The sequence below is a fragment of the Scyliorhinus torazame genome, chromosome 3, assembly GCF_047496885.1.
Source record: "Scyliorhinus torazame isolate Kashiwa2021f chromosome 3, sScyTor2.1, whole genome shotgun sequence".
Lineage (NCBI taxonomy): Eukaryota > Metazoa > Chordata > Chondrichthyes > Carcharhiniformes > Scyliorhinidae > Scyliorhinus > Scyliorhinus torazame.
In genome coordinates, this window is record NC_092709.1 from 374,188,944 (window position 1) to 374,207,018 (window position 18,075).

General features: G+C 55.5%; 1 protein-coding gene across 1 annotated transcript in view; it reads left to right on the forward strand.

Moving 5' to 3' along the window:
- Window positions 1-18,075, forward strand: part of LOC140409372 (rhotekin-like) — a 297,698-nt gene that overhangs the window by 230,782 nt on the left and 48,841 nt on the right. Inside the window, exon 11 of the mRNA XM_072497817.1 lies at window positions 7,620-7,724. Within this exon, the coding sequence (XP_072353918.1) occupies window positions 7,620-7,724 (105 nt within the window). The remainder of the gene's footprint in view (window positions 1-7,619; window positions 7,725-18,075) is intronic.

Consider the following 18,075-nt stretch of genomic DNA (forward strand, 5'->3'; position numbering starts at 1 on the left):
CACCATCACTCCCTCCCCGAGGCCCCCTCTCACCATCACTCCCTCCCCGAGGTCCCCTCTCACCATCGCTCCCTCTCCCAGACGCCCTCTCACCATCACTCCTTCCCCGAGGCCCCCTCTCACCATCACTCCCTCTCCGAGGCCCCCTCTCACCATCACTCCCTCCCCGAGGCCCCCTCTCACCATCACTCCCTCCCCGAGGCCCCCTCTCACCATCACACCCTCTCCCAGTCCCACTCTCACCATCACTCCCTCTCCCAGGCCCCCTCTCACCATTACTCCCTCTCCCAGGTCCCCTCTCACCATCACTCCCTCCCCGAGGTCCCCTCTCACCATCACTCCCTCCCCGAGTCCCCCTCTCACCTTCACTCCCTCCCCGAGGCCCCCTCTCACCATCACTTCCTCCCCGAGGCCCCCTCTCACCATCACTCCCTCTCCCAGACCCCCTCTCACCATCACTCCCTCTCCCAGACCCCCTCTCACCATCACTCCCTCCCCAAGGCCCCCTCTCACCATCACTCCCTGCCCGAGGCCCCCTCTCACCATCACTCCCTCTCCCAGACCCCCTCTCACCATCACTCCTTCTCCGAGGCCCTCTCTCACCATCACTCCCTCTCCCAGACCCCCTCTCACCATCACTCCCTCTCCCAGACCCCCTCTCACCATCACTCCCTCCCCAAGGCCCCCTCTCACCATCACTCCCTCCCCGAGGCCCCCTCTCACCATCACTCCCTCTCCCAGACCCCCTCTCACCATCACTCCCTCCCCGCGGTCCCCTCTCACCATCACTCCCTCTCCCAGACACCCTCTCACCATCACGCCCTCTCCCAGTCCCACTCTCACCATTACTCCCTCTCCCAGGCCCCCTCTCACCATCACTCCCTCTCCCAGGCCCCCTCTCACCATCACTCCCTCCCCGAGGCCCCCTCTCACCATCACTCCCTCCCCGAGGCCCCCTCTCACCATCACTCCCTCCCCGAGGCCCACTCTCGCCATCACTCCCTCCCCGAGGCCCCCTCTCACCATCACTCCCTCCCCGAGGTCCCCTCTCACCATCACTCCCTCTCCCAGACCCCCTCTCACCATCACTCCTTCCCCGAGGCCCACTCTCGCCATGACTCCTTCCCCGAGGCCCCCTCTCACCATCACTCCCTCCCCGAGGCCCCCTCTCACCATCACTCCCTCCCCGAGGCCCCCTCTCACCATCACTCCCTCCCCGAGGCCCCCTCTCACCATCACTCCCTCTCCCAGGCCCCCTCTCACCATCACTCCCTCCCCGAGGCCCCCTCTCACCATCACTCCCTCCCCGAGGCCCCTTCTCACAATCACCCCTTCCCCGAGGCCCCCTCTCACCATTACCCTATCCCCGAGGCCCCCTCTCACCATCACTCCCTCCCCGAGGCCCCCTCTCACCATCACTGCCTCCCCGAGGCCCCCTCTCACCATCACTCCTTCCCCGAGGCCCCCTCTCACCATCACTCCCTCCCCGAGGCCCCCTCTCACCATCACTCCCTCCCCGAGGTCCCCTCTCACCATCACTCCCTCTCCCAGACCCCCTCTCACCATCACTCCTTCCCCGAGGCCCCCTCTCACCATCACTCCCTCCCCGAGGCCCCCTCTCACCATCACTCCCTCCCCGAGGCCCCCTCTCACCATCACTCCCTCCCCGAGGCCCCCTCTCACCATCACACCCTCTCCCAGTCCCACTCTCACCATCACTCCCTCTCCCAGGCCCTCTCTCACCATCACTCCCTCTCCCAGGTCCCCTCTCACCATCACTCCCTCCCCGAGGTCCCCTCTCACCATCACTTCCTCCCCGAGTCCCCCTCTCACCTTCACTCCCTCCCCGAGGCCCCCTCTCACCATCACTTCCTCCCCGAGGCCCCCTCTCACCATCACTCCCTCTCCCAGACCCCCTCTCACCATCACTCCCTCTCCCAGACCCCCTCTCACCATCACTCCCTCCCCAAGGCCCCCTCTCACCATCACTCCCTCCCCGAGGCCCCCTCTCACCATCACTCCCTCTCCCAGACCCCCTCTCACCATCACTCCTTCTCCGAGGCCCTCTCTCACCATCATTCCCTCCCCAAGGCCCCCTCTCATCATTACTCCCTCTCCCAGACCCCCTCTCACCATCACTCCCTCCCCGAGGTCCCCTCTCACCATCACTCCCTCTCCCAGACCCCCTCTCACCATCACGCCCTCTCCCAGTCCCACTCTCACCATTACTCCCTCTCCCAGGCCCCCTCTCACCATCACTCCCTCTCCCAGGCCCCCTCTCACCATCACTCCCTCCCCGAGGTCCCCTCTCACCATCACTCCTTCCCCGAGGCCCCCTCTCACCATCACTCCCTCCCCGAGGCCCCCTCTCACCATCACTCCCTCCCCGAGGCCCCCTCTCACCATCACTCCCTCCCCGAGGCCCACTCTCGCCATCACTCCCTCCCCGAGGCCCCCTCTCACCATCACTCCCTCCCCGAGGTCCCCTCTCACCATCACTCCCTCTCCCAGACCCCCTCTCACCATCACTCCTTCCCCGAGGCCCCCTCTCGCCATCACTCCTTCCCCGAGGCCCCCTCTCACCTTCACTCCCTCCCCGAGGCCCCCTCTCACCATCACTTCCTCCCCGAGGCCCCCTCTCACCATCACTCCCTCTCCCAGACCCCCTCTCACCATCACTCCCTCTCCCAGACCCCCTCTCACCATCACTCCCTCCCCAAGGCCCCCTCTCACCATCACTCCCTCCCCGAGGCCCCCTCTCACCATCACTCCTTCTCCGAGGCGCTCTCTCACCATCATTCCCTCTCCCAGGCCCCCTCTCACCATCACTCCCTCCCCGAGGCCCCCTCTCACCATCACTCCCTCCCCGAGGCCCCCTCTCAACATCACTCCCTCTCCCAGACCCCTTCTCACCATCACTAACTCTCCAAGGCCCCCTCTCACCATCACTCCTTCCCCGAGGCCCCCTCTCACCATCACCCCTTCCCTGAGGCCCCCTCTCACCATCACTCCCTCCCCGAGGCCCCCTCTCACCATCACTCCCTCCCCGAGGCCCCCTCTCACCATCACTCCCTCTCCCAGGCCCCCTCTCACCATCACTCCCTCCCCGAGGCCCCCTCTCACCATCACTCCCTCCCCGAGGCCCCCTCTCACCATCACCCCTTCCCCGAGGCCCCCTCTCACCATCACTCCCTCCCCGAGGACCCCTCTCACCATCAATCCCTCCCCGAGGCCCCCTCTCACCATCACTCCCTCCCCGAGGCCCCCTCTCACCATCACTCCTTCCCCGAGGCCCCCTCTCACCATCACTCCCTCCCCGAGGCCCCCTCTCACCATCACTCCCTCCCCGAGGTCCCCTCTCACCATCGCTCCCTCTCCCAGACGCCCTCTCACCATCACTCCTTCCCCGAGGCCCCCTCTCACCATCACTCCCTCTCCGAGGCCCCCTCTCACCATCACTCCCTCCCCGAGGCCCCCTCTCACCATCACTCCCTCCCCGAGGCCCCCTCTCACCATCACACCCTCTCCCAGTCCCACTCTCACCATCACTCCCTCTCCCAGGCCCCCTCTCACCATTACTCCCTCTCCCAGGTCCCCTCTCACCATCACTCCCTCCCCGAGGTCCCCTCTCACCATCACTCCCTCCCCGAGTCCCCCTCTCACCTTCACTCCCTCCCCGAGGCCCCCTCTCACCATCACTTCCTCCCCGAGGCCCCCTCTCACCATCACTCCCTCTCCCAGACCCCCTCTCACCATCACTCCCTCTCCCAGACCCCCTCTCACCATCACTCCCTCCCCAAGGCCCCCTCTCACCATCACTCCCTCCCCGAGGCCCCCTCTCACCATCACTCCCTCTCCCAGACCCCCTCTCACCATCACTCCTTCTCCGAGGCCCTCTCTCACCATCACTCCCTCTCCCAGACCCCCTCTCACCATCACTCCCTCTCCCAGACCCCCTCTCACCATCACTCCCTCCCCAAGGCCCCCTCTCACCATCACTCCCTCCCCGAGGCCCCCTCTCACCATCACTCCCTCTCCCAGACACCCTCTCACCATCACGCCCTCTCCCAGTCCCACTCTCACCATTACTCCCTCTCCCAGGCCCCCTCTCACCATCACTCCCTCTCCCAGGCCCCCTCTCACCATCACTCCCTCCCCGAGGCCCCCTCTCACCATCACTCCCTCCCCGAGGCCCCCTCTCACCATCACTCCCTCCCCGAGGCCCACTCTCGCCATCACTCCCTCCCCGAGGCCCCCTCTCACCATCACTCCCTCCCCGAGGTCCCCTCTCACCATCACTCCCTCTCCCAGACCCCCTCTCACCATCACTCCTTCCCCGAGGCCCACTCTCGCCATGACTCCTTCCCCGAGGCCCCCTCTCACCATCACTCCCTCCCCGAGGCCCCCTCTCACCATCACTCCCTCCCCGAGGCCCCCTCTCACCATCACTCCCTCCCCGAGGCCCCCTCTCACCATCACTCCCTCTCCCAGGCCCCCTCTCACCATCACTCCCTCCCCGAGGCCCCCTCTCACCATCACTCCCTCCCCGAGGCCCCTTCTCACAATCACCCCTTCCCCGAGGCCCCCTCTCACCATTACCCTATCCCCGAGGCCCCCTCTCACCATCACTCCCTCCCCGAGGCCCCCTCTCACCATCACTCCCTCCCCGAGGCCCCCTCTCACCATCACTCCTTCCCCGAGGCCCCCTCTCACCATCACTCCCTCCCCGAGGCCCCCTCTCACCATCACTCCCTCCCCGAGGTCCCCTCTCACCATCACTCCCTCTCCCAGACCCCCTCTCACCATCACTCCTTCCCCGAGGCCCCCTCTCACCATCACTCCCTCCCCGAGGCCCCCTCTCACCATCACTCCCTCCCCGAGGCCCCCTCTCACCATCACTCCCTCCCCGAGGCCCCCTCTCACCATCACACCCTCTCCCAGTCCCACTCTCACCATCACTCCCTCTCCCAGGCCCTCTCTCACCATCACTCCCTCTCCCAGGTCCCCTCTCACCATCACTCCCTCCCCGAGGTCCCCTCTCACCATCACTTCCTCCCCGAGTCCCCCTCTCACCTTCACTCCCTCCCCGAGGCCCCCTCTCACCATCACTTCCTCCCCGAGGCCCCCTCTCACCATCACTCCCTCTCCCAGACCCCCTCTCACCATCACTCCCTCTCCCAGACCCCCTCTCACCATCACTCCCTCCCCAAGGCCCCCTCTCACCATCACTCCCTCCCCGAGGCCCCCTCTCACCATCACTCCCTCTCCCAGACCCCCTCTCACCATCACTCCTTCTCCGAGGCCCTCTCTCACCATCATTCCCTCCCCAAGGCCCCCTCTCATCATTACTCCCTCTCCCAGACCCCCTCTCACCATCACTCCCTCCCCGAGGTCCCCTCTCACCATCACTCCCTCTCCCAGACCCCCTCTCACCATCACGCCCTCTCCCAGTCCCACTCTCACCATTACTCCCTCTCCCAGGCCCCCTCTCACCATCACTCCCTCTCCCAGGCCCCCTCTCACCATCACTCCCTCCCCGAGGTCCCCTCTCACCATCACTCCTTCCCCGAGGCCCCCTCTCACCATCACTCCCTCCCCGAGGCCCCCTCTCACCATCACTCCCTCCCCGAGGCCCCCTCTCACCATCACTCCCTCCCCGAGGCCCACTCTCGCCATCACTCCCTCCCCGAGGCCCCCTCTCACCATCACTCCCTCCCCGAGGTCCCCTCTCACCATCACTCCCTCTCCCAGACCCCCTCTCACCATCACTCCTTCCCCGAGGCCCCCTCTCGCCATCACTCCTTCCCCGAGGCCCCCTCTCACCTTCACTCCCTCCCCGAGGCCCCCTCTCACCATCACTTCCTCCCCGAGGCCCCCTCTCACCATCACTCCCTCTCCCAGACCCCCTCTCACCATCACTCCCTCTCCCAGACCCCCTCTCACCATCACTCCCTCCCCAAGGCCCCCTCTCACCATCACTCCCTCCCCGAGGCCCCCTCTCACCATCACTCCCTCTCCCAGACCCCCTCTCACCATCACTCCCTCCCCGAGGTCCCCTCTCACCATCACTCCCTCTCCCAGACCCCCTCTCACCATCACGCCCTCTCCCAGTCCCACTCTCACCATTACTCCCTCTCCCAGGCCCCCTCTCACCATCACTCCCTCTCCCAGGCCCCCTCTCACCATCACTCCCTCCCCGAGGTCCCCTCTCACCATCACTCCTTCCCCGAGGCCCCCTCTCACCATCACTCCCTCCCCGAGGCCCCCTCTCACCATCACTCCCTCCCCGAGGCCCCCTCTCACCATCACTCCCTCCCCGAGGCCCACTCTCGCCATCACTCCCTCCCCGAGGCCCCCTCTCACCATCACTCCCTCCCCGAGGTCCCCTCTCACCATCACTCCCTCTCCCAGACCCCCTCTCACCATCACTCCTTCCCCGAGGCCCCCTCTCGCCATCACTCCTTCCCCGAGGCCCCCTCTCACCTTCACTCCCTCCCCGAGGCCCCCTCTCACCATCACTTCCTCCCCGAGGCCCCCTCTCACCATCACTCCCTCTTCCAGACCCCCTCTCACCATCACTCCCTCTCCCACACCCCCTCTCACCATAACTCCCTCCCCAAGGCCCCCTCTCACCATCACTCCCTCTCCCAGACCCCCTCTCACCATCACTCCCTCTCCCAGGCCCCCTCTCACCATCACTCCCTCCCCGAGGCCCCCTCTCACCATCACTCCCTCCCCGAGGCCCCCTCTCACCTTCACTCCCTCCCCGAGGCCCCCTCTCACCATCACTCCCTCCCCAAGGCCCCCTCTCACCATCACTCCCTCTCCCAGTCCCACTCTCACCATCACTCCCTCTCCCAGGCCCCCTCACACCATCACTCCCTCCCCGAGGCCCCCTCTCACCATCACGCCCTCTCCCAGACCCACTCTCACCATCACTCCCTCCCCGAGGCCCCCTCTCACCATCACTCCCTCCCCGAGGCCCCCTCTCACCATCACTCTCTCTCCCAGACCCCCTCTCACCATCACTCCCTCCCCGAGGCCCCCTCTCACCATCACTCCCTCTCCGCGGCCCCCTCTCACCACCACTCTCTCTCCGCGGCCCCCTCTCACCACCTCTCTCTCTCCGTGGCCCCCTCTCACCATCACTCTCTCACCATCACTCCCTCTCCCAGGCCAAGAAGCAGTTCGATATAGCACTTGGGGCGAAGGGGATCAGAGGATATGGGGAGAAAGCAGGATTGGGCTATTGAGTTGGATGATCAGCCATGATGGTGATGAATGGGGGAGCAGGTTTGAAGGGCCGAATGGCCTGCTGCTCTGTTTTCCATATTCTCAGTGATGTGTCAGGCTTGTCTGTACTTTGGGATTGTTCTGATTTGATGCTTGTTCACTGGTCAAAGGAGGAATCTGGAACCGGCCTCTCTTCACCATTGGTTCATTGAGAAACTCAGGGATACGGCGACAGAACCCCCATTCCTTCGCTCCATCAGGTGGAAACTGCTTCTTTATATCTGCTGAAGAATAATGCCCCAGCTGCTCTCCCTTCCCAGAGCAGATCATTGTGTCAGGCTGACGTGAACGGGGATCTGAGCCAATTTGTTCCTCTGGTTTGTCAGGTGCCTGGAAACAATGCTGTGAAGAACTGATGAAAATCGAAACCGCATCTCCACGGAAACTGCCAGTCCCGATCTCCACAGGAGTCTCGCTGTACCACCAGACCGGTAAGAAATCCCAGAAATTAATGTTTTCCGGGTCAAACTGTTGGATATGTCTAACATTGCACAGGTCACGAACGGTGCAATCCATCCGAACATTGTTTTATCGACTCTTACCTACAGTGTCGTCATTTCTACCCATTCTTCCAGCACTTTGAAGGGTTCTCCTGTTTAATCCGATTTCCCCAATCTTTCCCCATGGCCTTGAATGTGTTTCCTCTTCCGGGTATTGATCCAGATCCATTTGGAATGTTGTTCTTTTGGGAAGGATGTTCCAGATCAACAGCTCACAGTGTAATCACAATCATTCCCTCACGTCCCCTCACATCATAGAACATAGAACAGTACAGCACAGAACAGGCCCTTCGGCCCACAATGTTGTGCCGGCCATTCACACTAATCTAAGATCAACCTAACCTCCACCCCTTCAATTTACTGCTGTGCATGTGCCTGTCCAAGCGTCGCTTAAATGTCCCGAATGACTCTGACTCCACCACCTCTGCTGGCAGTGATTCCACACACCCACCACTCTCTGTGTAAAGAACCTGGACGAGATTCTCCGACCCCCCGCCGGGTCGGAGAATCGCCAGGGGCTGGCGTGAATCCCGCCCCCGCCGTTTGCCGAATTCTCCGGCACCGGATATTCGGCAGGGCGGGAATCGCGCCGCGCCGGTTGGCGGGCCCCCCCCCGCGATTCTCCGGCCCGGATGGGCCGAAGTCCCGCCGCTAAAATGTCTGTCCCGCCAGCGTAGATTAAACCACCTACCTTACTGGCGGGACAAGGCGGCACGGGCGGGCTCCGGGGTGGGGGGCGTGGGGCGATCTGGCCCCGGGGGTTGCCCCCACGGTGGCCTGGCCCGCGATCGGGGCCCACCGATCCACGGGCGGGCCTGTGCCGTGGGGGCACTCTTTTCCTTCCGCCTTCGCCACGGTCTCCACCATGGCGGAGGCGGAAGAGACTCCCTCCACTGCGCATGTGCAGGAATGCCGTCAGCGGCCGCTGACGCTCCCGCGCATGTGCCGCCCGGAGATGTCATTTCCGCGCCAGCTGGCGGGGCGGAAATTCGTCCGGCGCCAACCTAGCCCCTTAAGTTTGGGGCTCGGCCCCCCAAGATGCGGAGCATTCCGCACCTGTGGGGCGGCGCGATGCCCGACTGATTTGCGCCGTTTTGGGCGCCAGTCGGCGGACATCGCGTCGATACCGGAGAATTTCGCCCCCTACCTCTGACATCTCCCCTATACCTTCCTCCAATCACCTTAAAATTATGTCCTCTCGTGACAGCCATTTCCACCCTGGGGTCTCTGGCTATCCACTCTATCCATGCCTCTCACCACCTTGTACACCTCTATCAAGTCACTTCCCTGCCTTCAGGTGTTACAGGTGCAACAGGTGATTAAGAAGGCAAATGGAATTTTGTCCTTCATTGCTAGACGGATGGAGTTTAAGACTAGGGAGGTTATGCTGCAATTAGAAGGATGAGGGGGGATCTTATAGAAACGTATAAAATTATGAAGGGAATAGATAGGATAGATGCGGGCAGGTTGTTTCCACTGGCGGGTGAAAGCAGAACTAGGGGGCATAGCCTCAAAATAAGGGGAAGTAGATTTAGGACTGAGTTTAGGAGGAACTTCTTCACCCAAAGGGTTGTGAATCTATGGAATTCCTTGCCCAGTGAAGCAGTAGAGGCTCCTTCATTAAATGTTTTTAAGATAAAGATAGATAGTTTTTTGAAGAATAAAGGGATTAAGGGTTATGGTGTTCGGGCCGGAAAGTGGAGCTGAGTCCACAAAAGATCAGCCATGATCTCATTGAATGGTGGAGCAGGCTCGAGGGGCCAGATGGCCGACTCCTGCTCCTAGTTCTTATGTTCTTATGTTCTTCTTCGCTCCAGTGAGAAAAGCCCAAGCTCCCTCAACCTTTCTTCATAAGACATGCCCTCCAGTCCAGGCAGCATCCTGGTAAATCTCCTCTGTACCCTCTCCAAAGCATCCACATCCGTCCTATAATGAGGCGACCAGAACTGGACACAATATTCCAAGTGTGGTCTAAGTAGGGTTTTGTAAAGTTGCAGCAAAACCTCACGGCTCTTAAACTCAATCCCCCTGTTAATGAAAGCCAACGCACCATACACCTTCTCAACAACCCTATCAACCTGGGTGGCAACTTTGAGGGATCTATGTCCGTGGACACCAAAATGATGATAATAATAATTATAATCGCTTAATGTCACAAGTAGGCTTCAATGAAGTTACTGTGTAAAGCCCCTAGTCGCCACATTCCGGCGCCTGTTTGGGGAGGCCGGTACAGGAATTGAACCCATGCTGCTGGCCTTGTTCTGCACTACATCCAGCTGTTTAGCCCATTGTGCTAAACCAGCACTCTGTTCCTCCACACTTCCAAGAATCCTTCCTTTAACCCTGTATTCAGCATTCAAATTCGACCTTCCAAAATGAATCACTTCACATTTATCTAGGCTGAATTGCATCTGCCACTTCTCAGCCCAGCTCTGCATCCTGTCAATGTCCTGTTGTAACCTGCAACAACCCTCAACACTATCTACAACTCCACCAACCTTTGTGTCATTGGCAAACTTACTAACCCACCCTTCCACTTCCTCGTCCAAGTCATTTATACAAAAACACAAATGACTCGCCCAACCTGTCCAGATCATGCGGTAGGATCTCTGCATCAAAGAATAAAGAACAAAGAAAAGTACAGCACAGGAACAGGCCCTTCGGCCCTCCAAGCCCGTGCCGACCATGCTGCCCGACTAAACTAAAATCTTCTACACTTCCGGAATGCATATCCCTCTATTCCCATCCTATTCATGTATTTGTCAAGATGCCCCTTAAATGTCCCTATCGTCCCTGCTTCCACCACCTCCTCCGGTAGCGAGTTCCAGGCACCCACTACCCTCTGTGAAAAAGCTTGCCTCGTACATGTCCTCTAAACCTTGCCCCTCGCACCTTAAACCTATGCCCCCGAGTAATTGACCCCTCTACCCTGGGGAAAAGCCTCTGACTATCCACTCGGTCTATGCCCCTCTATCAGGTCACCCCTCAAACTCCTTCGCTCCAGTGAGAACAAACCGAGTTTATTCAACCGCTCCTCATAGCTAATGTCCTCCATACCAGGCAACATTCTGGTAAATCTCTTCTGCACCCTCTCTAAAGCCTCCACATCCTTCTGGTAGTGTGGCGACCAGAATTGAACACTATACTCCAACTGTGGCCTAACTAAGGTTCTATACAGCTGCAACATGACTTGCCAATTCTTATACTCAATGCCCCGGCCAATGAAGGCAAGCATGCCGTATGCCTTCTTGACTACCTTCTCCACCTGTATTGCCCCTTTCAGTGACCTGTGGACCTGTACTCCTAAATCTCTCTGACTTTCAATACTCTTGAGGGTTCTACCATTCACTGTATATTCCCTACCTGCATTAGACCTTCCAAAATGCATTACCTCACATTTGTCCGGATTAAACTCCATCTGCCATCTCTCCGCCCAGCGCTACATCTTATCTATGTCCCTCTGTAACCTGTATTAGACCTTCCAAAATGCATGACCTCACATTTGTTGGGAAGATGTTACCAATGGTGGGTGTGTCTAGAACCAGGGGTCACAGTCTGAGGATTCAGGGTAAACCATTTCGGACAGAGATAAGGAGACATTTCTTCACACAAGAGTGGTGAGCTTGTGGAATTCATTACCACAGGAAGTAGTTGATGCTAAACTTTGAATATATTCAAGAGGCGACTGGATATAGCATTTGGGGAGAGTGGGAACAAAGAACATAGAACATTACAACGCAGTACAGGCCCTTCGGCCCTCGATGTTGCGCGACCTGTGAAACCACTCTAAAGCCCATCTACACTATTCCCTTATCGTCCATATGTCTATCCAATGACCATTCGAATGCCCTTAGTGTTGGCGAGTCCACTACTGTTGCAGGCAGGGCATCCCACGCCCTTACTACTCTCTGAGTAAAGAACCTGCCTCTGACATCTGTCCTATATCTATCTCCCCTCAATTTAAAGCTATGTCCCCTCGTGCTAGACATCACCATCCGAGGAAAAAGGCTCTCACTGTCCACCCTGTCCAATCCTCTGATCATCTTGTATGCCTCGATTAAGTCACCTCTTAACCTTCTTCTCTCTAACGAAAACAGCCTCAAGTCCCTCAGCCTTTCCTCATAAAATCTTCCCTCCATACCAGGCAACATTCTGGTAAATCTCCGCTGAACCCTTTCCAATGCTTCCACATCCTTCCTATAATGCGGCGACAAGAATTGCACGCAATACTCCAAATGCGGCCGCACCAGAGTTTTGTACAGCTGCAACATGACCTCATGACTCCGAAACTCAATCTCTCTACCAACAAAAGCTAACACACCGTACGCCTTCGAAACAACCCTCTCAACCTGGGTGGCAACTTTCAGGGATCTATGTACATGGACACCGAGATCTCTCTGCTCATCCACACTACCAAGAGTCTTCCCATTAGTTCAGTACTCTGTCTTCCTGTTATTCCTTCCAAAATGAATCACCTCACACTTTTCTGCATTCAACTCCATTTGCCACCTTTCAGCCCAGCTCTGCAGCTTATCTATGTCCCTCTGTAACTTGTAACATCCTTCCGCACTGTCCACAACTCCACCGACTTTAGTGTCATCTTAAAATTTACTCACCCATCCTTCTACGCCCTCCTCCAGGTCATTTATAAAAATGACAAACAGCAGTGGCCCCAAAACAGATATAGCTCGCCAATTTCTGATCCAAACTGCTAAATCACCCTGAATCCCATGACTCCGTATTTTCTGCAGTAGCCTACCGTGGGGAACCTTATCAAACACTTTACTGAAATCCATATACACCACATCAACTGCTTTACCCTCACCCACCTGTTTGGTCACCTTCTGAAAGAACTCAATAAGGTTTGTGGGGCATGACCTACCCTTCACAAAACCGTGTTGACTATCTCTAATCAAATGATTCCTTTCCAGGTGATTATACACCCTATCTCTGATAAACCTTTCCAAGACTTTGCACACAACAGAAGTAAGGCTCATTGGTCTATAGTTACCGGGGTTGTCTCTACTCCCCTTCTTAAACAAGGGGACAACATTTGCTATCCTCCAGTCTTCTGGCACTATTCCTGTAGACAAAGATGACTTAGAGATCAAAGCCAAAGGCTCAGCAATCTCCTCCCTAGCTTCCCAGAGAATCCTAGGATAAATCCCATCCGGCCCTGGGGACTTATCTATTTTCACATTTTCAAGAATCGCTAACACCTCCTCCTTATGAACCTCAAGCCGTTCTAGTCTAGTAGCCTGAATCTCAGTATTCTCCTCGACAACATTGTCATTTTCCTGTGTGAATACTGACGAAAAATAATCATTTTGCACATCTCCTATCTCCTCGGACTCCACGCACAACTTTCCACTACTGTCCTTGACTGGCCCTAATCTTACCCTAGTCATTCTTTTATTCCTGACATCTCTATAGAAGGCTTTATGGTTATCCTTGATCCTACCTGCCAAAGTCTTCTCATGTCCCCTCCTGGCTCTTCTTAGCTCTCTCTTTAGGTCCTTCCTAGCTAACTTGTAACACTCGAGCGCCCTAACTGAACCTTCATGTCTCATCTTTACATAAGCCTCCTTCTTCCTCTTGACAAGTGTTTCAACTGCTTTAGTAAACCACAGTTCCCTCGCTCGACCACTTCCTCCCTGCCTGACAGGTACATACTTATCAAGGACACGCAGTAGCTGTTCCTTGAACAAGCTCCATATTTCCATTGTGCCCATCCCCTGCAGTTTTCCTCTCCATCCGATGCATCCTAAGTCTTGCCTCATCGCATCACAATTGCCTTTCCCCCAGATATAACTCTTGCCCTGCGGTATATACCTATCCCTTTCCAGCACTAAAGTAAACGTAATCGAATTGTGGTCACTATCACCAAAGTGCTCACCTACCTCCAAATCTAACACCTGTCCTGGTTCATTACCCAGTACCAAATCCAATACGGCCTCACCTCCCGTTGGCCTATCTACGTACTGTGTCAGGAAACCCTCCTGCACACATTGGACAAAAACGGACCCATCTAAAGTACTCGAAATATAGCGTTTTCAGTCAATATTTGGAAAGTTAAAGTCCCCCATAACAACTACCCTGTTGCTTTCGCTCCTATCCAGAATCATCTTTGCAATCCTTTCCTCTACATCTCTGGAACTTTTTGGAGGTCTATAGAAAACCCCTAACAGGGTGACCTCTCCTTTCCTGTTTCTAACCTCAGCCCATACTACCTCAGTAGACGAGTCCTCATCAAACATTCTTTGCCACCGTAATACTGTCCTTGACTAACAATGCCACCCCTCCCCCTCTTTTATTACGTTCCCTGAGCTTACTGAAATATCTAAACCACGGCACCTGCAACAACCATTCCTGTCCCTGCTCTATCCATGTCTCCGAAATGGCCACAACATCGAAGTCCCAGGTACCAACCCATGCCGCAAGTTCACTCACCTTATTCTGGATGCTCCTGGCATTGAAGAAGACACACTTTAAACCACCTTCCTGCCTGCCGGTACACTCCTGCAACTTTGAAACCTTACTCATGACCTCACTACTCTCAACCTCCTGTATACTGGAGCTACAATTCAGGTTCCCAAGCCCCTGCTGAACTAGTTTAAACCCTCCCGAAGAGCATTAGGATTAGGCTATTGAGTTGGATGATCAGCCATGATGGTGATGAATGGCGGAGCAGGCTCGACGGGCCAAAAGGCCTCCTCCTGCTCCTATCTTCTATGTGCGTATCTATGTATCTAACCATTCCTTCCTCGTCTCAGTGGGACAAAACTATCCAGCACTCGCAGCAAGCGCGCCTTAAACAACCCCCACATTACTGTTGTGCATTTCCCTGAGAACAATTGTTCCCACTTTATGCTCCTCAGCTCCTGTCTAATGGCAGTATAATTTCCCCTCCCCCAATTAAATACCTTCCCACACTGTCTGTTCCTATCCCTCTCCATGACTATGGTAAAGGTCAAGGAGTTGTGGTCACTGTCACCGAAATGCTCTCCCACCGAGACATCTGACACCTGGCCTGGTTCGTTGTCGAGCACCAAGTCCAATATGACCTCCCCCCCCCCCCCTACCCTAGTCGGCCTGTCTACATATCGAGTCAGGAATCCTTCCTGTACACACCTGACAAAATCTGCTCCATCCAAACCATTTGCACGAAGGAGGTTCCAGTCAATATTAGGGAAGTTGAAGTCACCCATGACAACAACTCTGTTACTTCTGCACTTTTCCAAGATCTGCCGCCCAATGTGTTCCTCTATCTCTCTGCTGCTATTGGGGGGTCTACCGAAAACTCCCAATACAGTGACTGCTCCTTTCTTGTTTCTGACTTCCACCCATACTGACTCAGTAGACAAATCCTCCTCAACTACCTCCTTTCCTGCAGCTGTGGTGCACTCCCTAATTAACAGTGCCACTCCCCCTCCTCTTTTACCTCCCTCCCTATTCTTCTGAAAACATCTAAATCCCGGAACATCTAACAGCCATTCCTGCCCCTGCGAAATCCATGTCTCCGTCATGGCCACAACATCGTAGGTCCAAGTACTGATCCAAGCTCTAAGTTCATCTCCCTAATTCCTGACACTCCTTGCATTGAAACAGACACACTTTAACCCATTCCCCTGAGTGCAACTTTGCCCTATCAACTGTCTATCCTTGTGGCAGTTCCCTTAGATTTATGACCTCCAGTTAATGACCCTCACGTGTTCTGGAACATGACCTCTGGGTAATGACCATTGCATGTTCTGGAACATGACTTGTGGTTAGTGACTCTCACATGTTCTGGAACATGACTTGTGGTTAATTGCCCCATGTGTTCGTGGAACAATTTATCCATGTTCACTCTTTCAAAGCCATTTGTGATTTTGAACACATCAAATAAAATCTCCTCTTAATTTGTTGTGAGGACATTCCCAGCTTCCCAATCTCTCCACATCCCTGGAATCATTCTCACTTCTTTACCCTCCCCAAGACCTTAACATTGAACTTCAGCAAGGCTTTTGATAAGGTGCCACATGGGAGACTGATAGTAAAGGGAAGAGCCCGTGGGATCCAAGGAAATTTGACAGATTGGATCCTGGGTGGCAGGAAGCAGACTGGAAGCCCAGTGGGGTCCCGCAGGGATCAGTATTGGGGCTCTTTGTGTTTGTGGTTTAGATATAATAATAATCTTTATTGTCACAAGTAGGCTTACATTAACACTGCAATGAAGTTACTGTGAAAAGCCCCTAGTCGCCACATTCCGGCGCCTGTTCAGGTAAACTGAGGGAGAATTCGGAATGTCCAATTCACCTCACAGCACATCTTTGGACTGTGGGAGGGAACCGGAGCACCCGGAGCAAACCCACGCAGACACGAGGAGAACGTGCAGACTCCGCACAGACAGTGACCCAAGCCGGAATCGAACCTGGGACCCTGGAGCTGTGAAGTAACAGTGCTAACCACTGTGCTACCGTGCTGCCCGCTTAGGAATGTAGGAGGGTTGATAAGTAAGTTTATGGATGAAACAAAAATTGGTGGGATGGTAAATAGTGAGGAGGATAGCCTTAGATTACAGGAGGATACAGACGGGCTGGTGAGATGGGCTGATCAGAGGCAAATGGAATTCAGTCCGGATAAGTGTGAGGTAATGCACTTGGGCGGGACAAACAAGGCAAGGGGCTGGAGCCATGAGGTCATGTTGCAGCTGTACAAAACTCTGGTACGGCCGCATTTGGAGTATTGCGTACAGTTCTGGTCACCGCATTATAGGAAGGACGTGGAGGCTTTGGAGCGGGTGCAGAGGAGATTTACCAGGATGTTGCCTGGTATGGAGGGAAAATCCTATGAGGAAAGGCTGATTTGTTGAGTGTATTCAGGAGGAATTTCTCATTCAGTATGTGGATGGACCGACTAGAGAGGGGGCAAAACTTGACCTCGTCTTGGGAAATAACGAAGGGCAAGTGACAGAAGTGCTAGTGAGGGATCACTTTGGGACAAGTGACCATAACTCCATGAGTTTTAAGATAGCTATGGAGAATGATAGGTCTGGCCCAAGAGTTAAAATTCTTAATTGGGGCAAGGCCAATTTTGATGGTATCAGACAGGAACTTGCAGAGATAGATTGGGGGAGACTGTTGGCAGGCAAAGGGACGGCTGGTAAATGGGAGGCTTTTAATAATGTGCTAACCAGGGTGCAGGGTAAGCACATTCCCTTTAGAGTGAAGGGCAAGGCTGGTAGAAGGAGGGAACCCTGGATGACTCGAGATATTGAGACTCTGGTCAAAAAGAAGAAGGAGGCATATGACGTACATAAGCAACTGGGATCAAGTGGATCCCTTGAAGAGTATAGAGATTGTCAAAATAGAGTTAAGAGGGAAATCAGGAGGGCAAAAAGGGGACATGAAATTGCTTTGGCAAATAATGCAAGGGAGAATCCAAAGAGATTCTACAGATACAGAAAGGGGAAAAGAGTAACTAGGGACAGAGTAGGGCCTCTTAAGGATCAACAAGGACATCTATGTGCAGAGCCACAAGAGTTGGGTGAGATCCTGAATGAATATTTCTCATCGGTATTCACGGTGGAGAAAGGCATGGATGTTAGGAAACTAAGGGAAATAAATAGTGATGTCTTGAGAAGTGTGCATATTACAGAGGAGGAGGTGCTGGAAGTCTTAAAGCGCATCAAGGTAGATAAATCCCCGGGACCTGATGAAATGTATCCCAGGATGTTGTGGGAGGCTAGGGAGGAAATTGCGGGTCCCCTAACAGAGATATTTGAATCATCGGCAGCCACAGGTGAGGTGCCTGAAGATTGGAGAGTGGCGAATGTTGTGCCCTTGTTTAAGAAGGGCAGCAGGGAAAAGCCTGGGAACTACAGACCGGTGAGCCTAACGTCTGTAGTAGGTAAGTTGCTAGAAGGTATTCTGAGAGACAGGATCTACAAGCATTTAGAGAGGCAAGGACTGATTCGGGGCAGTCAGCATGGCTTTGTGCGTGGAAAATCATGTCTCACAAATTTGATTGAGTTTTTTGAGGGGGTGACCAAGAAGGTAGATGAGGGAAGTGCAGTAGACGTTGTCTACATGGACTTTAGCAAAGCCTTTGACAAGGTACCGCATGGTAGGTTGTTGCAGAAGGTTAAAGCTCACGGGATCCAGGGTGAGGTTGCCAATTGGATTCAAAATTGGCTGGACGACAGAAGGCAGAGGGTGGTTGTAGAGGGTTGTTTTTCAAACTGGAGGCCTGTGACCAGTGGTGTGCCTCAGGGATCGGTGCTGGGTCCACTGTTATTTGT